The 25,000-nt window shown below is 37.1% G+C and overlaps 1 protein-coding gene across 1 annotated transcript in view; it reads right to left on the bottom strand.

Annotated features, from left to right (window-relative positions):
* Positions 1–25,000, bottom strand: part of MYO16 (myosin XVI) — a 2,679,924-nt gene that overhangs the window by 1,449,284 nt on the left and 1,205,640 nt on the right. The window contains exon 13 of the mRNA XM_044071347.1: positions 21,850–21,977. Coding sequence (XP_043927282.1) covers positions 21,850–21,977 — 128 coding nt within the window. The remainder of the gene's footprint in view (positions 1–21,849; positions 21,978–25,000) is intronic.

Below are 25,000 nucleotides of genomic sequence, written 5' to 3'. Positions count from 1 at the left end.
AACCAGGATTAATCATACTTTTTGTCAAGTAAACTGCCAAACATATTTATACATTCTGGAAACACTGTAACTTCCTCATACATTTTCTAGATAATCTTTGACATAGTGCCAATGGACTCCCTGCAGCCCAGTTCTGTGATCACACAATCACACCAGTATATTTTTCATCTACTTCCCACCATCATTTTCCATTCATCAATTCAGTTTTTCTAATATTGGTTTTACCCCATTCATGGCTGCAGAACAGCTAGAGCCAGTTCTCAAACTCAGGGAGTGTTATGCTCAGAGGTAATCTTGGATGGGACACTGCTCCATTACAGGATGTACACACACACACACACACACACACACACACACACACACACACACACACACACACACACACACACACACATCTATCAAATAAGTTACAGCATATCTTTGGGATATGGGATAAAAATAGAGCTCCTGGCAAAAATCTAATGCTGTGACAAAGTTAGCATCCTTACTCCAATAGGAAGGCATCTCAGCTTGTAAATAAACCAAATAAGCAAGTGCTGTGCAGTGGCAATGTTAACCACTGCATTATCCACTGGCTCAAATCCCTTTCTGCCCTTTATTTCTAAATAATAGCTTGAGGTTCTAATACTGGTAAACATCGCCCTTATTCAGGTTCAGATATAGCATACCTATTCAGTAGTAGTTTCTCTAAGCTCTGTTACAAACAAATCACAAATAGCTGCAATACCTACTTATATCTGCCAAACTAGCTTACCTCAGGTTATCAGTTACTCAGCTGCCTTCTGATAGTTTTGTAAGACCAATATAACAGACATATCTGGGGACTGTAAATTTGTCATATGAATCTAAGCTAAAAATATTTACCCATCCTACTGATCATACTCTGGTATATCCTAAATGTCTCTGGACCACCCTTAGTTTATGCATTTGTGTCTTACCCCTGACACAAAAAAATCATTTTTTGGGTTTATAAATGGTAGTCATTCACAGGTATTATGTTTCTTCATACTGAACAATTATTGAAAAGCTGAAATACAAAGACTGGACTTTTTTGTCAAAAGATCAACTAAAAGTGGTTAAGACTACTCCTACATAAAGAAAAAAATTGTGTAGAATTTTGGTGATGGCACTTGTGGCATGTGCTGTGAATTTTGGCATTGGTACACCAATAGAACTATTATTGCAGGCTCTTATTAAGCACTTTTACAGATTTGAAAAGAACCTTACAGTAGATGTCCGGACAAATTTCCTTCCATTAATGACTTATTCAGAGTATCTGTTTTCATACTTACATTTATTTTGTGATGATTGAAATAGATTAGCTTTTATTTATTTACTTACGTGTAAGTGCTATAAGAATTATTGCTGCACACATTTTAACCCGTTATGAACCTCTGCTGATTTTCTCACTGGTTCAATTTGTCAAATTATGTAACAGCCGGAGTTCAATATATTGACCACTACATAATTCAAGGGTTTTTGCCCTTCTTCAAGTATGTATGACCTTGGAGATACTATATTTAATTTCCAGGGGTGTGGTGTCACAGCCGCTACTTCGGATAGGGGAGGAGCCCCCCCTTACTAAAAAGTTGGTTTTAGTTTTACATTTGCTAATTACAAATGTAACCCATTAGTTTATATTTTCAATTACTTTCTTTCTGTGATTTTAGTAGCCATTCATTATAAACATATATATATATATATATATATATATATGTGTGTGTGTGTATATATATATATATATATATATATATATATATATAATTATATATGTATGTATGTACATATGCGTCTACTTTGTTTCGTTGCATCTCATTTCACTGAATTTCATTTCACCACGACCACATCACTGATAACACAAATAACTGAAAACTCATGTCAGTGAATCTCATTTCACTGAACTGCAGTTAATATATATGGCTCTGAGTAGAGCACTGTAAGGCAAATAAAAGGTATATGCCCTTTTCAACAATGTAGTGAGATCCTGGAGTTAGTATATATAGTTAGGGGGTGGGGGGCACAGCTCCCCACATTAGGGGGAGTGGGGGGCATAGCCCCCACTTATTTTGAGTACATATTGTCTTCTGGAGAGAGTTAGTCATTGGTGTTGTAACTATGCATGCGTATGGTTTAAAATGGGTCTATACTATATGAACGAAAGTTCAAATAAGCAAACGCTCAATGAGTGAAATTCCCAGACATCGAAAACAATATTGTGGAGGGCTGCACCCCCCCTGCTAAATATATATTCCAACTCCAAGATCGCACTATAGTGAGGAAAGGGCAAAAACTGTAATCTTTACTGTACTGCAATCCCACAACACGCACCTTGATGTCCGAGAGTTTTGCTCATTAGAGTGTTCTCTTATATGAACTTTCATTCATATAATATAAACCCATTTAAAATGTATTGTTTTGAAGGGTTTGGTAAAATACAATATAAAACAAACAATGTGAGGGGCTATGCCCTCCCCCCAACTATATATACTAATGCCAGGATCACAGTACAGTGTGGAAAAGGGCATAAACCTTTTACTCGCCTTACAGTACTCTACACAGTGCCATATATACTGAGTTCAGTTTAGTTAAATGGGATTCAGTGAAATGAGTTTCAGTAATATGAGTTTTCAGTGATGTGGTCAGGTGAAATAAAATTCAGGGAAATTAGATTCAACGAAACAAAGCAGACTCGTGTGTGTGTGTGTGTGTGTGTGTGTGTGTGTGTGTGTGTGTGTGTGTGTGTGTGTGTGTGTGTGTGTGTGAGTGTGTGTGTGTGTGTGTGTGTGTGTGTGTGTGCATGTGTGTGTGTTGTATATATATATATATATATATATATATATATATATGTATATGGGCCTACGTCGAATGATCGCAATTACAAAACTTCAAACTCATATGGTCGGGACCATATGATCAAAGTTTTGTAAGCTCGAACATTGAAAAAAAAGAAAAAAAATGAAAACACATATATGCAGGGTGGCAAGCCCCCCCCCCCCCCGCTATTAAAATATACCAACTCCAAGATCGCACTACAGCGAGGAAAAGGGAATATTTCCATTCCGCACTGTGCAGAGATCTCTGTTTAAATGTTCAAAGTTTTAGAACTTCAATCATATAGTTTCACCCATATGAAATTTGAAGTTCTGAACTTCGATCATTTAACATATATATATATATATATATAATTTATATATATATATATATATATATATATATATATAATTTATATAAATATATATATATATATATATATATATATATATATATATATATATTTATTTATATATGTATGATGTGTAGGATTGCTATGAAAAACTTGCTGCTCTCAAGATGGAGTCCAGCTGTGTGAATCCCGCATGGTGACCGTCAGAATGCAAACAGCATCATTAATGACTGTCAAAACTTCCTCACCATCCAGACCCATGTTAGTGTTTTCTAGATGTCATATTCTTATTTCTAAATTACAGTAATTGTCTTCAGGTTGAAAGGGCAGAACCGCTCATTTAAGAGAGGGCAATGACTTTAATCATACCACAGAATGACCTGGCATACCATTTGCCAAAAGAATGTACCATGTTCGTATTCTGTAGCCACATGCGAATGGGACCTATGCAAACATTACAGTCCATGGTCCTGCGGTAGAGATGGAAATAATGCTTTATGCACTTTGTGGCAAAATAAAGTAAAACGTTGTCAGTGGCTGTAGTCCAACTACCTTAATAGCTGGTCACAACTCAGTTGCAAAAAAAAAAAATAGTAGAGTTTGCACCTTTATTTATTTCAGGTTATAAACTTGTCAACAAGAATTTTAAAGGCTTATTGGTCATAAGCTGTGATGATAATCCATGATATTGCCAAAGCTGTAAAAAATTTTTGTATTTTCTTATTTCACAGTGTGGGCTTAATGTAGAAGTGAAATAGCACATTTCTTGTGTTTTTAATGCACTCATCTTCACTTTTGTCTCTTACCACACCCTGAGGAATGACAGTATCCTATGAAAAAGTATATACTGTCCTATGCTTTTACTTTGTAAAGAGAATCTGAAAAGCATATTGGTCTATAGGTGTAAGAACACTCCTTGATATTATCATAAGTAAAACTAGCATTAAGGAATGCATGATGGGTTTAGATTATAACTGGAAGAACCCGCACTCAAGTATATTGTATAACAGGGAATTATCACATCTCATATGTGTAGGATACCCAATCCTAAAGCAGTCCTTGCAGTGTATACCTCACCTTGTGATGACAAACCATTATCAAGTATTTTAGAGCAGTGTGTATTATTGTGTAACAACAACTCTCCCACCAAGTTAAAATACTTACCCAGGAATTCATTAAAGTGCCTAGCATGAGCTGAAAGTTTCTTTTTGCGTGACTAGCCCATATGTGGTTCAGAAACATGTCAGCCTTGATGAGTTAAGACCTCATTATAAGCTAATTTTCATATTTTTTGAATCAGAGTTACTACCGCAAAGTGCTTATCACGCCTGATCTGCACATTGTGGTAGTTAGTAATCAGCTGTTCATGTAGACAGTGGCATTCCTCCTAGTCACTCTCTAACACATACACAAGTGCACCGACATGAACACACACACACACATACACACAAGCCACAGTCCCTCCACTTCTACCTACTCAATTTGCCCTCCCATCATACCTCTCAACTGTCCAGATTTTCACAAAATGTCCAGATTTTTGCCTCATATTTTTGCTGTGTTCCTCATAAAATTTGTGATTTTTCTGGATTTTTGTGACAAATCATTGAGGACTGAATTCATTAAATAATGACAGGCATTTGAGTTTCAGCTTCGTACCCTTCAGAAAATGCATGGTAGCACAAGACATTTTATTCTAGTGACTTTCTAAGCTTCTAAGAGCAATATTTAAAATTTGTACCTATTTTTGGGGCTTTATCCCCCATTATATTTGGCTTTGTCCAGATTTTTTTGTTTTAAAAAGTTGAGAGCTATGTGGGTTCTTCTCATCCCTGTAATAGTTTGGAGTGCCATTACAGCATACATGTATTAGGTTTTGGTAGTTCAGTGTATCTCCCACTTTTTTATCCTAATACTGCTACCGGTAACAGTACAGTACTTTACTCCACGAGTTAACCCTGGTATCCAGCAGTTTCCCACCCCCAATTCCTGTTATGATACCTTTGTCATTTAGGCACTTCACTTTATCCCCGGTGTTAAGTGGTTCCCCCCACCGATTGATCCCCATAATACTGTTGGGGCCTTTAAAGCACTTAGAAGGTATTCCCTGGTTTCTAGTGCACCCCACCCCAATCACTGTTATGGAACCTTAAAAGTAATCTTCGGTGTCTAGTGGTCCCCCATCATGTTTGTTTTAGGCAATTTAACAAGGCCAATCCTACAAGGACATGGGAGGTTGTGCTGAATTACACAGCCAAGAGATTTCTTGAATTGCCTGTCTGTATAGATGTCTTCCTGCAGGAGGTTCTGAGGAGAAAGTACATGGCTAAATATCATATGCTTCTCCCCCAGAATGCCTCATTAACATTCAGCATACAGCGGGGCCAGACCTTCACAGTGCTGCAGGTCTTCATGTTAGGGGACCATGCAGCTTTGCGATGCCTTCATAAATTTAGCAAATTTCAGCTTTTGAATTAACTAACCTCAAGACTGATGTAATTACCCAATGACATAATGCACCTAGTAATGTACAGTGCAGAAAGGAAGATTTAAGTAACAATACAGTAAAAATCATACTTCATAATTAGGACAGAATTTTAAAATAGGAGTTGGTGAATAGAGAAAAAGACAGAATGGTTAATTCAAGTATTATACAGGTCCAAACGCCCTCTCTTTTTGCTAGCTAAAAAATGCATCTGTTATAAATAATAAGCTATAAGTCAAGACAAATGTCATCCAAAATCACTGAGGAAAAAACTTTTAGCAAGTAGATTTTGACACATACCTTATACTGCCTGACTTGATTTGCATATAATTAACTGCGAGTGCTCAAGAGATTAAATCTTAAGGCTTCACAAGCTGCTGAGTGATGTATGCATGGTTACGGAGGAATATGCTGTAAAATACTCAGATGAAATTACTGTCTACAACTAGGGTTTAACACCTGTCCCTGTTTATACAGGACAGTCCCAGTTTGCATCCAGCAGAGAGGGAGGAAATCCAGAATGATGGCATACATTCTCAGATTTTATGACAAAAAAGTTTCATCAGTTTCCTCTAATAGATGTATAAAACAATTATTTGGTATCTGAATGATATTAATATTATTATCAAGCAGAAGAAACAACTCAAAATCTAAAGAGTAAACTGTTCTTGTAGCAAAAAATGATAAGTGCTTTAAACTGGCTGTGATTATTGTTTGTTCTGCAAATATTCCTATATGACTGGATGAAGCTCATCCAGCTTAGGATCGTTATCTTAGAACTGCACCCCCACAAAAAGCAAACAAAAGACACTTTTTTTTTTTATAGGGCAGGCTAATGTGGGGGCAATTTCCCAACAGCCAACCAACGTATACATTCCAACTCCACAGTCATACCAACTCAAAGAAGGGGGAAATTAGCCTCAAAGAGGACATCACTGCTGCCACAACTCCCAGACAGTGATTTCCTGTTGAGGAGCTATGATCCTTGGTGGGTTGAATTTCAGGCACATGAAGCACAAGAATTTAATCTCTGTCTACTTATACAAGGTCACCCTTTCTGCAAAATCTCAGTTTTCTATATAAAATATTTCACTTTGGTCATTTTAAAATGTGGCAAATCTGTTTCCATATCTCCAGCTATTATCTATCTGCCTATATATCTCTCCATAGTATTGTCTTAAATAACTAGAAAATGAATACAACGGTTTTGCTAGTACAAATCGAAAATGCTAGATGCTTCAGCTATTGTAATTAACCTTTCTGTTTGAAACAAAATTAATTATCAATGCATAGGTTCATAGGCTGGTACTAGGCTATCAGCCCTAGGGCCTATACAAGCCTAGCCATAACAATTCCCTGGCTATTTCTTCCCACACTATTTACTTCCCTGGACCCTTGTCTAGCAGGGCGACTGACATGATCCCCGGGATGAATTTCCTTTCTCCCATCCAATCATCAAGGTTCCTTTTGAAGAGGGCCAAAGAGGCACTCTGCTTGACATGTATGGGCAGGCTATTCCAGAGTATGGGGAGTCTCTGGGTCAGGAACCTATCCCTTCAGCATGTTTTGTTTACTGTGATGACAAGGTTTAGATCTCTGTAGTGTGTGGCTCTGATAGCTGGAGTTTTTAAGGCGGTCAGCATAGGGCATCTGCTTTAGGCCTGTGATTCTTTTAGTGAGGTATTTCTGCGGCCTTTCCAGTTGTTGCAGATGTCTTGAGAGGTACATACCAAATGGGGTGTTGTATTCTACAATGGGTCTAATGAGGGATGAGTACAGTGGGACAATGACCTCCTTTTTTCTGGATGAAAAGCCTTTAGTGATGAGGTGTGCCACATAGAAGGATTTTCTGACTGTTGTGGCGATGTGGTTATCGAAGGTGAGACCACTGTCCACCTGTGTCCCTAAGTCTCTTATCACACTTTCGGTGTTTAGTGTACTGCCACCTATGTGGTAATTCATGGGTACATGTTTTTTCCCAAAGGGGATAACTATACATTTCTTGGCATTGAGCTTGAGCCCATGGCTCTGGCACCAAGCATCTGTTTCTGTAAGCCCCTTTTGTAGAGTATCCACATAATTTGGGGATTCAATAATGGCTCCCAGTTTGCAGTCATCTGCGAACTTTGTTAGCCATAGTCCCTTAGTGTTGTCCTGTACTTCAGAGAAGTAGATGCCAAAGAAGAGCAGTCCCAGGACTGAACCCTGAGGTACTCCACTTGTCACTTGTCTGGAGCTGGATTTGGAGTCAGCTACTTTTACAGTGTGGGTTCTGTCAGTAAGCCAGTTGGCAACCCATTGGGTGACACAGGGATTAATGCCCAGCTTAGTAAGTTTATCTATGATTACAGAGTGGGGGATGGTGTTAAAAGCCTTGGCAAGGTCTAGATAGGCTGTGTGGACCACCTTTCCCTTGTCCATGGCTCTGGAGACTGATTCGAAGAAGTCAATCAGGTTCAGGAGATAAGATCGGCCCTTCATGAACCCAAACTGGGTGGGGTCCAGTGTTTGAAGGTTGCCGATGTCTTTTTTTATAAGTTCCATGATAATACGCTCCATGGCCTTGCAGATAAGGCTTGTCAGACTGATGGGACGGTAGTTTCCGGGATCCAAGGTGGATCCCCCCTTGTGGAGTGGGATAAATGTAGCTCTGCGCCACTCAGTGGGCACGAAACCTAAGGTGAGGCTATGATTAAACATGACACTTAGGTGAGGTGCCAGTTCATATTGTAGTTCATGTAGTACACAGCCCGGGATGTCATCTAGTCCCATGGATGCTGTATTCGTAGCTTTGGAGAGTGTGTTTTTTGCCTGTGTGGCTGCTATTACCAGAATTTGGCAATCCTCGATTATTGAGATGGGCCATTTAGGGGGTGAGAGGGGGGTGAAGTTGGCACTGAATCGCTCTGCCAGGATATTGGCAATATCCTTGGGATCAGTATAGTTAATGCCATTCTGTTTTAGCTCAGAGCAGACCTGAGCATTGCCATTTACATTCTTGACATAGTTATAGAATGCCTTGTGGTTGTCTTTGGAATCTTTGGCAATTTTATTTTCTTAACTAGCTTTGGAGGATTTTATGAGGGATCTCAGTTTCTTACTGAGGCTGGTAAGGGAGTTTTTTGCATCATGGGATTTTCCTCTTTTCTGCAACAGTTTCTTCCTTTTGTTGTAAAGTTTGTGTATGGCAGGGGACCACCAGATTGGCTTCCTTTTTTTGGAGGAGAGCATCTTGGTTCTATTTGGGATGGCACGATTCATGCATGAGTGGATGTGCTCGTACAGTGCCTTACACTTAGGATTCAGCAGTCGAACTTTCAGTTCCCATCTGCATGGGTGTCATGAAGTTTGTCACTTCTGACTTGAGTAGCATGAAGTTGGCTTTGGAGAAGTTTTTTATGGAGGTTTCCTTACTGGGGGTTGGGGGTGGGATGTGGATGTTAAGGGTGATTAGCTTATGGTCAGACCTGACTAACGAGTGGGTGACCATAGATGTGGAGCATCGATTTCCCATACTGGTAATGACCAGGTCTAGGACATTGGAGCCCCTGGTGGGACTATGGATTAGTTGATCCAGGGCATTGGAATGTATGCATTCCAAGAACTGCTGGGCAAAGGTGTTGGTACTTGAGTAGTTTTCCCAGTTAATGGCAGGGTAGCTAAAATCACCCAGTATTTGGGTGTTTGGTTTTATCTTAATATTTTCCAGTATGTTTAGAAAGGTGTAGTGAGAATCTTGGGGCATGGCGGGGGATCTGTAGCAAGCTACAATTTGGATTGCAGTCTTACCTAGTGTTAGTTGCACCCGGAGAATTTCAGACACATTGTGTTGGGCAACTAGCCTGGTGGTGTGAATATCCTTGGTGAATATGGACACTCCTCCACCTTTAGTGTTTCGGTCCTGGTTTGGTGGCCGAAGAGTGTGGTAAGAGTTGTAGCCTGGTATTGCAGGGGTGCTCTCTGGTGCCTTGAACCAGGTCTCAATTACTGCACAGATATCAATGTTCTCCATTTTTAGGAGTGCCTCAAGAGAGTGCATTTTGAGGTTTAGACTTCTAGCATTGAGTAGCATTACCTTCAGATTTTGCATGCTTGTACCTGTTACGGTGGTGGTTTTGTCCTTTGAACTTTGCCTAAAAAAGGCACTATAGGGGTGGCAAGAGCCTTAGCCAGTAACCTGAATCCCAGGGGTGACAGGTGCAGACCATCTCTGGCAAAGCATTGTGGTCTGTCGATCATGTCGACCCAGGCAGACAGATACTGGATCCACTTTGAATGACTCCAGAAGTTTAGCCAATTGTTGAAGTCAATCATTTTGCCCTTATACTGTGGTATCATTCTGGGCGAAGGCAGGATGCTACTCAGGATGCATATATTACATTTAGCACATACAAAACACTGCAAAGTTGTACATAACATGCAGGATACTGTATAAAACTTTTACAAAATTACAGTACTCCAGCATACCTCCCCATTTAGCTGTACAGGACACTTTAGAAAGAAATGTGATATCCACTTTTCACGTACTCTAAAAATACATTTAAGGTTTGGAGGTAATGGCTGATGAACTGGATTGTGTCATCTATCAATTTCCTCTTGATTACACCTGCACTACATGTAAGTGTACTAAAACACATGCTGTGTCATTAGAATCCTACATTAACTACATGTGTTGTTTCTTGTCTATAGTCATAAGAAGTAAATTACTTTACCTTGAACTTTTTAAGGTAATTTTATCCTACTGTAAATAGGAAATTTAACTTAAGTGGTATAGCTGTATATAGCACTGGCTATTTTGTGCTAAAAAAAAAAAAATAAAAACAAATTTTCTCATGTTCATTTCCGTTTGTTGGGAATACTTACCTTATGGTTGCTTTTCTCTTTTGAACCTTTAGATGGAGCTAGCAATCCATGATTAATAGACCACCTTGGTTTGACATGAAATACGTTCAGCATAACACTAAATGCAAAGGGTGAGTTAGGATCCAGGACAAAATCTCAAGACATCACTTCATACCACACAGACAATAATGTTCACTAGAAAGTGTTTTTGTGGGAAGGTGGGGGCTCACTGCCATTTAGATACACTAACTCTGCAAACACAGATATGGAGAAAGGCAAGTGACACATGGAAAAAAAAAAAAACGTTTTTTTTACCATCTGTGGCATTACACACTGAATTACAGTTTTCTAGAAATAAAACACTTTCTAGCTTGACAATGAGAGTTACAAAAAAAAAATATATATATATATATATATGGGTGTACTTTCCTACAATGAAAATTCACTTTATCAAAATGGAAAAGTACATTCCCACTTAAGTGAAAGTGCACTTTAACGAAAGTGCAGTTTTGCTTAAGCTCACTAGACCGAACCTAACGCACCACAATGGAGGACATTGAAAAATGGGCTATGTCCTCCACTGTGGTGCGATAGTCCCGGACCTTAGGGTTAGGGCACAGGTTAGGGTAAGGAGTCTATCCCCTTACCCTAACCCGTGCCCTAACCCTAAGGTCTGTGACTATCGCACCACAGTGGAGGACATAGCCCGATTTGAAATGTCTTCCACTGTGGTGCGATAATCACGGACCTCAGAGTTAGGGCATGGGTCAAGGTAAGGGGATAGCCCTACTAACTATCACCTTACCCTAACCCATGCCCTAACCCTAAGGTCCGTGACTGCTAGCTCGTTCGGTCTAGCGGGTTTGCGAGAGTGCACTTTTGTGAAAGTGTACTTTCGCATTAGTGTGGGTGTACTTTTGAAGTTCGAAGTAGTGAACTTTTGTTCTTCGAAAGTACACCCATGTATATATATATATATATATATATATATATATATATATATATATATACACACATATATACACATACACACACACACACACACACACACACACACACACACACACACACACACACACACACACACACACACAAACATACAAACCTACATATACTGTTTTCAGAGACCTATAATAAACAATGTGGTAGAACTAAGTGGGTGGAAAATTATGAGTTATAAGTTATGACTTACAAATTAAAATATCTGCTACACTATCTCAGACAATTCAATTACACTGAATTTCTTTTAGATATTCATTATTCCTTTACCTTTAATATAAACAGAATGTAATCGTTAATTTTTCATAATGTTTGTGATACTATATTTTTGAGTTGTAGGTGCATTCTGGCCGAATGCCGTTTTAATAACTGCATGATGGATGGTGGCCTACTTAGTAGGATACATTCTTCATTTTAGCATACATCTTTCATTATTTGTTCTACATTTATTGTTAAAGGTTGGACAGTAATATTCATTGGTGAGTTGAAATATATGAGAGTTTAGTGACATTAGGGCTTTTGCTGAAACTAGCAGAGAATTTTTCTTTAATGTAAGACAGTGGTATTTTGTCCTGCCTGAAAAACTACCAAAATCCAATATCCAGTTCTCTGTTTTGTGCCTTAGAGAGACACTAATTTGTATGTTTACTATGACAAAAAGAAGTGTATATAAAATCTTTGAATTAGCACATTAATAGCAGTACTTTATCTTGGTTTCTAGTTAATTTTGGAGCTTGTATGCATAGCTGACCTGGTTTAGGACTTTGGTAACCTGATTCTTACTGTGTTCATTCAAAGGTAAGTGCTCAAGGAGAAGAACAAAAATATTTTTGTTTGGTGACAATGAGAACTAAATTGTCTACTACTCCTGTGATAGCAGTAGACTGTATAGAAATTTACAAAAGAACATTACTATTATCTTTGAGGGGGTTAGAGTAAGTGTGACGCTCATGCACTGGCCCAGTAATCAAGGAGCCTCAATCCTCACCACTAACACTACTGAGGGACGTGCACATTGGGAGGATAACAAGTACATACACAGCACAGTACAATTTCCCTTTAGAGCACACAGAGATCAAAGTCAGTCTGGGGCTGGTTTCTCCCTTTCTCTCCAGATCCACAATAAGACTCCCCACTGGCACAGCTATAGAGTGAAGTCCTTAGCCAGGGTTCCAAGCCAAGTACTCCCAGCACTCTCTCTGTCCAATCAGTGCTTTGTGTCCCTGCACTATTAGTTGAGAAACACACATACACACACACTTTGATATTTGATTTATTTTTACACAAACACACACCTGGAGAAGGCTGGCAGAGGTTTACTAGCTATGCCCCCCTTTGCCCAGACCATAAAATAGTTAGCACTGCCACCAGAACCCCTACTCATCAGCTACTACAAGACCCTTCCCAAAGGGTGACCAATTCCGCTGTGTAATGTTGCTGTTATCCAAATGGTAAAGTGTGAACAAACTAAGGCTATTCTAGGGTGGCCTTTACAGTATCACCAAATACATGCAAGTACTTTAAGAGCTTAAATTATCTATACACAAAATCAGCCACAATGAAAAGGTTTAAAAATATTTAATAATAAATAATAAAAGCACACAACAATACTCATTAACTCAACAGAGTGACAGAGTTCAAAAACACAGGGAATATTTTAAAACAACATTGTAGTACGTTATCACATATAGAAAAAATCTAGACTACTCTTGCCATATTCCTATCTATCTCTAAGAGAAACTGTGTTCTAAACTTACAGAGCAAGCAATTAAAGATGAGAAGTACTGGTAATGTTGTCAGTTCTGAAGACAAATACAAAATGCATTCACTTTCCCTCTGAGATTGTTCTTAAATTGATAATACACATTACTGCTGAATCATCTCAGATTACATCATTCTTGTCAATTCTGCTTTTAGCTTCAAGGACAACAGGAACTTAAAATATAACGCCTCAGTGTCAAGAATACTTATCTCTTAGAAACTTACCAGGAACTAGAAAGCGTAAAACTTTTAAACACCCTTACATTTGAAACTTGCAATTATCACTGCCTCAAAACAATATAAAGAACTCCTAGCTGTCGACATTCTATCTTCTAATTCTGGTAAACACACTCATAAAATTCTTTATTTATCAACTTATTTTCTTAGAGTTTGCAAGTTAACTCTATATATTCCAATTTCTGCTATGAAACATTATTTTACATAGGCATAGAGCATAAACACTTGTTTTTGCTCTCTTCCAGCAGTGTGCACTGTGGTTACATTTTTAAAGCTCAGTGCAAAATATAGTTTAATCATATCATATAGTTCCCTTTAAATTTGTAAAACAAGCCCGTGGATCATATTAATATTTACAAATGACATAGAATTATTTACAAAATTCTGTCTAGCTGGGCTGGCAGTGTCACATTTCTCACAATAAGTTTATTAGATGAACACTAGTTTTATATCAGCCTAACAAGTGTAGCACTTTTTGCAAGGAATTAAGAGGATCTGTTTGAATTATTTACTACCTCACTGTAGGCTATTAATATATACAGAGAAAATTAAATTATGAGAATCACCACTGATCGTTGAGGAGCACCTTTATGACTGCTTACTTCAAAGACTATTATTACCATCACTGATTCAAAATGTTTGGTTGTTTAGGGGACTGATAAACAATGTTATGTGCACACACACACATATATATATATATTTTATTTTTTGTTAAATATAAATATATATATATATATATATATATATATATATATATATATATATATAAATTTACTATCACAAAACAAAATCTATTCAACTGCTCAATTCATTTTGAATTTGGTAATGTCATTTTTACAAAATGTCAGAAATTATCACCACCTCGACATCCACATTCGAACTTATTCAAAATGTCAGGAGGTGACGTCAGACCCTCAGGTTGTGCTGAAGCTGCCATAGGAATTATATATCTACAGCTTTGCTGTAGGGCATGCCCCCCTGCACACCCCACAGACCTCCTGCACATTTTATATACCATCTCTGAGATCATACTACAATGAGGAAAAGGGTAAATTTCCTGATCTCCACTGTTGTGCAATCTTTTATCAGAATGTTGATCCCATATTAGTGAATGCACAATACCATTCACTAATGTATTTTCGAACATTTCTGGATTGGCATTACGGAAACTGGAAAACATGCATTCGACCTTCGCAGTTTCGCATAAGTGCCGTTCCACATTTTATATATATATATATATATATATATATATATATATATATATATATATATATATATATATATATATATATACATATACAGAGCTGTGTGACTCACAGGCTGATGCTTAGATGTCTATGCATTATTGTTGTTTTAGTTAACTATTTAGGCTCCATTATTGCTCTGAGGGATTCCTTGCATATATTGCATGTGTTTCAGGTATCATTGTGCAATACATTGCTCAACCATGCAATTAATATTTATGAATGGTGACCATCTCCACTTACCAATCTGCTGTCCTATATGAAGTATGCTGTTTTATAGTGAATAACATCCATTATCTGAAAAACATAGTTTTGGTGGTGGTGCTGCGGTAGCGTTGTCGCCTCACAGTAAGACGTTGTCCTGTTCGATTCTCAGCTAGAGCGTCTTCTGTGTGGAGACATGCGTGAATGGGCGTACCTTCATTGAAGGTTGTGCATCAGAGCTGGCAACTTGGCACGTAAAAATGTTCTGCCAATCATTAGTGGACCGAAGTTCCGCTGTGGCGACCCGTAACCAGGAAAAGCCAAAAGACACAACAACATCTGAAAAACATAGTTTAGTGTTTTTTGTAGGAAAGTCAGAGAGTCTCTTAATGAGCTCTCTGAAAGGCCTTTTCAAAATTGAAAAAGATAGCACTTTTAATAAGAAGTCGTTCCATTAGCTAATATACGTTTGGAAAGGAAGAAAATACAGTAATAATATATTTTGGCTAGATGGCATGCTGTTTATCAGTATGGGTGGTTTATTATTTTGCTATTAAGAATTTATTCTAAAATGATAGAGTGGTAGTTTTTCTTGGAAGACATTTATGTAGTATTGGATAAACTATGACACGCTTAAAAAAATACAGAAGGGATTCTGTACTAAGTTTAAGACTCAAAATGTGAAAGTAAGTTTAATGTCTTAACATGCAGAATGTAAAGGCCAAGACTGCTATTACATTTTGTAAACTCCAACATTTTTGAAGATTTTTATGACATTGTTTCAAAACAGCAAGGTAGATTAAAGATTTCCTTATAGGCTGGGGTATTTGTTCTTGGGAAGATTCTTATTTAATGAGGTTATGAGGGTTAGAAATTGAAGAATAATGGCATTAGTCATGTAAGAGTTCTGAGTGCTACTTAATGTGGAGTTTGGGAAAAATTTACACTTCCAGTCTTTCCAGGTTTTGTCACATAGTTTGATATAATCTTTTAACTTTTATTTTTCTTCATTTAACTTTGTAGCTATCCAAGGGGTAGTCTTGATTTTGGTTGTACATGTAATCAGTTTTGAATGGGAAATACAACACTGGAGCATGCTGATAGAGCCATTGCTGTGCCTGTTTTATTGCGCAGTGTATATCAGCCGGCTTGCTGATGTCAATGAGAAGAACAGAAAGAGATAACTCTGGGGAAGCTTCTGTTACATACTGCTGCTGCTGGGGGCCCAGGGATTTTTAGTGATCACTAGGACAGCATGAGACAATTGACCCTCATAGAATGTTTTACAAACTGCAGTTATTTTGAGGATATTGGTGATAATTACATCTAGAGTTGAGTTCTTAGCAGTGTTTGGGTTAACTACAGTTATCTTCTAAACAACTTAGGAAAATTATAAGTTATAAAATTTGTATAATAGATAGTGTTAATTATTTTTGTAAATGAGGACAATAAAATACACATGCACGCGCATATGCACACACACACATATATGTGTGTGTGTGTATATATATATATATATATATATATATATATATTTATATAGATATATATATATATATATATATATATATATATATATGTATGTATGTATACAGCAAAGCTATAAATAGTTCAATGCTACCTCCAAGATGAAATTTAATGAGAATTCTGGTCACAATTACTGTTCATGGTATTGCATGAGATTTCAATAGGGCATGACTTTAAGTTTCTGTGTATATGGGTGCTGTCTGGTTTCTGCTTATATCTGTTTTCAGAATAGGTTTCATACTTACTCAATATAGAAATACAGCTGACTTGCTGGTAATGCTGCACAAATTGATTGCAGTCTGCAGTAAAGGAAAATTTTAGCCTATGGTTTATAGGTGTATATTATACAGTATATCTGTACTTGAATTATTAATGGAACTAAGATAAATATTAAAGGATGGGTCTGGGCTAAAGTTAAATTTAATATCTTCTGACAGCTGTAATACTAGTAATGCTATATAAATGAGATATTCTGTTCCTTAAATAATTACCAAATGTGGACTCATTCTGTTTACGTGGAAAATTACACGATCTGAATGTTTTTAGAGGGAAACATCATAATTTCAATATCCTGTTTCTACCAATTGTTAATACTAATTATTTTGCAAATCATCTTTGTACTTTAATATTGTGAGAGTGACTCACTGCAATAATGTGGTATGTCTTTTGTATTTGTACTGTGTGAAATCTTTTCTTTGTATGTAAAGCCTATATACGAATTAATCTATGATAGCACTCTGCTATGTTTTATATATTTTACTACTATTGTATTTCAAATGTATATTTTATATGCCACAGTTGACTGTAACTTGAAGCTTTCCCCCTGGCCTCTGCTGAAAAAGGGTTAACTACCCAATTGGACTATCCCAGCAAATAAATGTAAAATAAATATAATTTATCACTGAGTCAAGTTAATTTTCTGATGTTTACCATGAGTAAAAGAATAGAGCATAATGACATTACATATAACAATATAATCTCAGTTATATTAGGTACAAACCTAGCAGGATACTGCATAATTTCTAGAAAACTATGTGATACTAGCATGTATTCATGTCTTGGCATTTGCAAAAATGCTTAGATTTCTTTATTCTGTATCAGGTTTCAGACACTAAAGCTACAGTAAGACACTCATATTTCAGACTTGCGAGACTGATTTTACATTTACTCTTATTTAGATTGATATTATGGTGCCATAGTCTATTTATCATCTGAAAATGGATTCTTGTCATTTTCTTCTTGTATCTGACATCATAGTAATTGGTTAACAGTAACCTTTACATCACCATTCTAGCCTTGAGCTACTTGCACAACAGGTTTGGAACATGTCTAGTGCTGATGCAATACCAAACATATGATTAATGAATCTGTATCTTCCCTGTTGTACATTCAATATACACTCTTGGAACTTTGTCTTATCAGTTAGAAGCCTGGTTTGCAGCTAGCACTGAGAAAAACATAGCATTTGGCATCCTTAAAACAGCTTCTTCTTCTCCTCCCGTAAAAAAGGTAATTCTCTTTTTTAACATCACTTTCAAACCATTACAAATAGTAATCTATTCCATCGTTACAATATTGTGCATACTGTTTATCCATTGTTTTGGGTCTCATTGTTTGTTACTGAAACTTAGAGTACCCAAACTTTTTATTAATTTTTCAGATGTGCTATAGATTTCTACTGGTACCTATCTGGAAGTCTGAATTATAGGTTCATAGGTACTTACTAAACTATTGAGCTATGAGAATCTCAAGAAGCCGTGTCTTAGATTCTCATGGCAATTTTTGGTGCATACACTGGGAGCATAACTAACCCAGAGGCAGGCCGAATAAGGATATGTGGGGATATTTACTTCTTACACCTATCCATTAGAGCAATTTGTGCTAAACTAAGAGTGAATTTGAAGTTTACTATCAATTCATCCAAATTACATTTGAATAGATTAAGAGAAGTAATTTGCTTTATGTGGAGTGGATGGCAGTTCCATAGAAGTAGTATTTTCTGTAATACATACCTATCACTTCAACATGTCCTATTTATGTTGCAGAAGAGATTGAGATTCCTTGAGCAAATATTCCTGCTACCACTGGACTTGAAAATGTGCAATAGTTCAGAAGGGATAGTATCTGTTGACACTCTACATGCAATGCAGAGGTCAACTTTTAGCATTCTGCATAATTACTGATAAGAGCGACAATGCTTTGACAAAGTCTGATAGCATTTATTACTCAGACACCTCTGTGTTTTTATTTTTTTTTCCAGTGAGAAAGCATTGCTTTCTTTCTAGCAGTGACACTTATATGGACACATAGATACCGAAAGGGACATCATACTTAATGATGAGCCTAATGCGATCCAAGTAAATTGGAATGATTACATACTTGGACCTGGATAGCATACCCTAAAATATAAGCGGTGCAATGAAAAAGGACTTCCTTACAATAGTGGATATGGGGTGATCAAAGGACAGTTCATTGTCTACACAGCTTCTCAGATCCCTGACTACAGGATCAACTTTCAGAGGGGAGGATGTTGTCAGTTTGATAGTTAAAAGTGAAGTCCTGCTTGCCAAAGGTTATTATTATATATTAATTGACACTTAGTTTTAGTTCATGGTTTTGACACTAACCATTTGTTTGGAAAAGATCTTGGAGTATCTTGGTGTCTTCTGGGACTTAATGATAGCACTAAATTTACAGTCATCTGGAAACTTGATCAACCATAAACCTTTAACATTTGTTTTGACCTACAACAATTAAATGCTAAAGAAGAGTGGCCCAAGGCCTGAACCTTGGGGTATACTGCTACTGACAGGTCTTTTGGAGAATGTTGAATAACCCATCCACCCTAATTTCTTAGGTTCTATTTGTGAGAAAATTAGCTATCTATTGAGTTATATAGGGATTTACATTATCCTGGTAGCAATTACATATAATATCTTAGTGTGGGATGGTGTTGAACACCTTTGCTAGGTCTAGATACCTAATCTGTACTGATTTGCCTCATCCATTGCTTCAGTATCCTTTTTGAAGACATCAAATGGGCAGAATCTATCCTTGACAAATCTGAACTGGCTTGGATTAAGAGTTTATAGATTACCTATGTTCCTATGGGTCTATATCATTTATATATTGCAGTGAATGCTGTTTCGCCGACACATATAGACCGAAATCGGAAAAGAGCGAAAGCTCAAGTCAGTGATTTCTTTCCCAGGGAAAGAAATTGCTTGGCCTGAGCCATGACATTGTCCTTTCCTTGACTGTAGTTCCATCTTGGAGTTGGTATATTTAGTTAGGGGGGGTGGGGGCACAGCCCCCCAGGTTGGGGGGTGTGGGGGTGAAGCCCCCCCCCACTTTGCAATGTTTTAAGTAGCATGTCGTGTTTTGTTGGTTCAGCAATTTTTTTCCATGGGAAAAAAAATCGGTGAACTAGGGTTTCACTCTTTTAAGACTTCGGTCTATATTTGTCGGTGAAATGGCATTCGCTGTATTGCATTTCGCTGACATAATATAGACCCGTTCTTATTTATTAGTTCCATAATGATCCTTTCCATAGACTTATGGATGAGACTGGTCAGTTTTATAGGTCTATAATTACCTGGGTCTGTTGATATCCCACCTTTGTGCAAAGGGATGACTGTTGCTAGCCTGCATTTATCTGGCATGAAGCCTGTATGGAGACTGATACTGAATAGCAATATGTCAGGCTTCTTACATGTCCTGTTTAAGTCTGGTTAGTAGGCATCCTAGCATGTTATCAGGACCCATAGAAGTAGTGCTACTGACCTTGGAGCATGCCTTGAGGGACTGTTCTTAGGAGACTTGAGGGGTATGTAGTTACAGCTATGTGATGTGGGAATACAGAAGAGGAGAGGGGCACTGCATCATGTTTTATTGATAAATGTCATTCTCCTGGCAAACATCCTAAACCAGTAAATAAATTATATATATATATATATATATATATATATATATATATATATATATATATATATACACACACACACACACACACACACACACACACACACACACACACACACACACACACACACACATATAAGCTGCAGCTCTCTATATCACAGATGTCTCAGTAATAATGTGATTCATTCTTTACTGATGCATTTTTTACATTAGCTATTTTTAACATTTCAAGCCACTCACAATCCTCATAACTCAGAATACTAGAACATACGTCTTTAATTGCAATTATCTGAAAAAATACTTCACTTCAGATTTTTTATTGTGAGTTAAGCATTTTATGGTCATAATTGTACCCTTGTAAAATGGAAATATATTTGTATGCGGAAGTCTTTCACAAAGGGTTATAGAAGAAGTGTGTATGCATGGGTACCAGGAGCTTTAAAGTGGTGGTTAAAACTGAGTTTGTGAGAAATTGTACTCTGCTGCAATGGTGCCATGTTTGATCCATGACATGATAATTGGTAAAGACAGTCAATAATTGTGGAAACAGTAGAATGGGGTAGAGATTTTGATAAACCACATCCCTTAACATAACCAGAATGACCATCAGGAAAAGCACCCATAATCCTCTCTTTCATCTCCTTCTAACGTAGTGAAAGGGAACTGCCAACAATTATGAACATTAACTAACTTCAGTACAGTAAAGATTTGGATGTAGTACTAGAAATCATTAAACATTAAAGATTAAAAGCCATAAAGGTGTCACTTGTTTGCTATACACTTGTGTGGTTGAGTGTGTATTTTTACATCCCACACCGGACTGATAATATACAGTTATAGGCATCCTTAACTACTGGGTTTGGAAAGAGAAACAGTGATTTTGCAAGAGAAGTGTATAAAATAGTAAATATTTAAAACTGTCAAGTTCTTTTGCTCCTAAACCAAAGAAAGTGAAAGTTACATTTGTATGCATAATCTGGATATGCTGCAGTATCCCCAAACTTGAATGGCAGTGCAATACCTTTCTGACAACAGTGGTAACAATTTGACTCAGAAAATAGTATTCTAAAATGCTTTAATTTCAGATCAAGGTTTCTGAAGCTATGGAGTAACTAGTCATTTTATACTTCGTCTTAACAAAATAAACATTTGCCATCACACTCTTCACTGTATTATGTACAGCCAGTCATTCCAGTGTTTTAATTTTAATTCAATGCTTTACATTAAATACAGTTGAAAAAATTATAAATGCAGTAAACTCAAGTTGCACAACCTTTTTTTTTGTTTTGTTCACTTACATATTGTATTTTCTGTAAGGAAAATAGTGTTGTGCAGAATGTACTGACTGGTCATAATGTCCGATGAATAAATAAACAGAAAAATATTGAAATTCCCTTATTTTATGTCCCTGTGGGCTCTCTACTCAAAGCACTGATAATAAATCATGATGATGAAAGATACAGAAATACCTAAGGATAAAACACTGCGGCCGCTTTTCATGGAACATCATGTGGTAAGCCCTTTCAGCTAAGCAGAAAATATGAGGTGGCAGTGAAGAACAAAGCTTGCCAGAGCTGCTCAGATAAAGCTGTGTGACCTGTAAACAAAATACAAAGGAATCAGCTAAGAGCAACAGGATAATAAAAACACAAATGCATTTGAACATACAGTTCTTTAGACCATGAATGTATTATCAACATAACATTAAAAACCAATATCTGAAACGTTATTACTTCTGTGGATAGCTCAAATTGCAGCTACATCATATTTGTTTATATCAACAGTACTAGAAGAAGTGAACTAGTACTTATATTTCATTCTAAGGTGTGACATCCTTGGATTAGTAGATCAGCTATCATTGGCTAGCATACAAGTTTAACTTACTAACAGCTGTTTCCTAAAATGTAAGTAAGGAAAGAGTAGATAATATTAACACTAAAGCAGTAAATCAATTTTCTTATCAGTTCCACAAAAATATCAGTCATTATAATATGTAGCTTTTAAGTCTAGCATAGATAGACTCTTATGGAAATTATTCCCAATGCTTTTAAAATTATGTTCAGCCACAGTGAACAAATGCTTACCTTCATTAAGTCTCTAAAGATAAGCATATATATATCGGTATATTAAAATTAAGAGCTTAATAACCACATCCTGATTTAGTTTACTTCATGGTCTAGATATAGTATAGATACTTATGTTATCAAAAACAATGGCAGCATATCACTATGCATGTGCCAAGGAATAATCTTAGGTATACAACTGAAAAACACTAAATAAAAAATGAGAAAGTGCAGATTTCTATACCCCTCCCCCAGCTAATTTTAGATTCTAACTCCAAGATCAAACAATATTAGGGAAATGACATATTCAAAAGAAAAAACAAATCGCCACTATACCAAAACTAGGCTGTCTTCCAATAGAGGCTGTCCATAATTTATTTTATTTATTTATTGCAGTTGGTTTACCAGGATAGTCCATTGGGCCAAAATGAACCCGTTTTCAATGGAGTCCTGGGGAGAAAAGCTCCAAAAATATAGGTACAGAATCAATCTATCTAGGTTATATCCATCAACAATCTAAGTACAGCAGGTTATTAATGATAATTATACAGAATGCAAAAGATTAAAGCAAATAATTTCAAAAATAGTACAGCGAACATTAGAAATAATACAGACTTGTGATGAAACATACTGAAGATACAGACTATCAGAAGGAATAATACAAAGCAATACTGAAAGTAATTGCATATTAGGAAGCATAGACATTAGATGGCCAGGCTAGTACATTCTTTGCAAATATCATAGAAATAATAATGTGTGTGAGGGGGAAAATAATAAGGAAATTTGCTGGAGTAAAGAGAAGGAAAATGAAAATAGCCAGTGTTAGTTATGTAGGGTGGGAGCAAGAGCATTCCCACCGTGATGCTAGATATGAGTAAAGAGATCTTTTGAAAGTAAAATGGTTAGAGGTGGTGCGAATGGACGGTGGTAGGGAGTTCCAGAGGCGAGCTAGGCCATAGGATAGAAGGTTTTTGCCTGGGGGATGAGTAGGTTTGTAAACTTCTAATAGATTTTGATTATTTGACCTTAATACTCTATCAGGTAGGTGCATTTTAAAGGCAGAAGAAAGGGAGGGACAGAGGGAGGGGTTGAGAATGAGCTTATGGGCAAGAGTTAGTTGAGTGTAAGTGAGATGATTGGGAAGTTCTAGCCAGTTTAGTTTTTGAAGAGAGGAGCAGTGGTGGGTGGAGGACTTATGGCTGGTAGCGAATTTGGCGATTTTGTTATAGCAAGAGGAAAGTTGCTTTTTTAAAGAGGACTGAAGATTAGTTAGGAGTGGGGCTCCATAGAGAAGGGAGGGGATAAGGAAGGAAGTAGAGAGTGATTTTAGTGGCAGGTGTAAGGTAGTGATTTTGTCGGTAAAGCATACCTAGTTTTTGATGGGTTTTTTTGATATTTAGTTGTAGGTGGGAGTTGAATTTGAGATGGCTGTCAATTTGGACTCCAAGTAACTTGGTTTCTGACACTAGTTCTAGAGGTGAGTTGTTTTGACTAGTAATAGAGAATGTGTTTATATCAAAAGGAGTGGCTTTAGAGGGGGTGAATATCATTAATTTGGTTTTGGAAGCATTGAGTGCAAGATGGTTTGTTATCATCCATTGCTCTGTGGTAGAAAAGGCATCTTGTGTAAGTTTTAGGAGTGTGGGGATAGATGTGGCAGAACAGATAATAGTTGAATCATCTGCATATTGGATGATGTTTGAGAATGGGATAGATTTATGGAGATCATTTATAAATATATAGAAGAGAAGGGGACCCAATATAGATCCTTGCGGAACTCCGGTAGGGGTACTAAGAAATGAGGAGGTGGCCTTTTTCCATTTTACTGCTTGATTTCTATTGGATAAGTAGCTGGAGAACCAATTCAAAGAGGAGGGAGACAGGTTAAGTTCTGAGAGTTTAGTTAAAAGCAGGCTGTGTGAAATAGTGTCAAAGGCCTTAGAGAGGTCAAGTAGTAGGGTAGAAACAACTAGGCCAGAGTCACGGGCTTTATTTACAGTTTCAAGGAAGGAGAGGAGGGCTGTCATAGTGCTATGATTTGGTCTGAATCCGTGTTGTGTGGGAGTTATAAGGTGATTATCTAAGAGATGTGGTAGGAGTTGAAGTTGGACACACTTTTCTAGGAGTTTAGAAATGGGAGACAGGATAGCTATGGGACGGAAATTAGTAACATTATTATTGTTGCCACCTTTGTGTAAAGGTATGATAAAGGCCTGTTTCAGATTTGGGGTACTATACATTCTTGGATGGAGCGGTTGATTAAGATGCTAATGGGGTAGGCAATTGCTTCAGCAGCTATACTAAGAAAGTAAGAAGGGATGTTATCAGGAGCGTTGGTACATGGCTTCAATTTCAGAAGGAGTTTCTTTATAGTAGAAGTGGGTATAGGTTTTAATGAGAATAGAGGGAGTCGGAAAAGGTGGAGTTAGGGGTGATGAAGATGATGATAAAGTTAGAGTAGAAGTAGAGGTAGAGGATAGAGAATTGGTAGATGGGAATGAGGGAGTAATAGCAGTGTAGGATAAAGTGTTGATAGGGGAGGGTGGGGGGTATTGAG

The sequence above is a fragment of the Protopterus annectens genome, chromosome 5.part0 (genome assembly GCF_019279795.1).
Source record: "Protopterus annectens isolate FY-2018-M chromosome 5.part0, PAN1.0, whole genome shotgun sequence".
NCBI lineage: Eukaryota > Metazoa > Chordata > Ceratodontiformes > Protopteridae > Protopterus > Protopterus annectens.
This window is presented reverse-complemented; position numbering and strand designations above follow the sequence as displayed.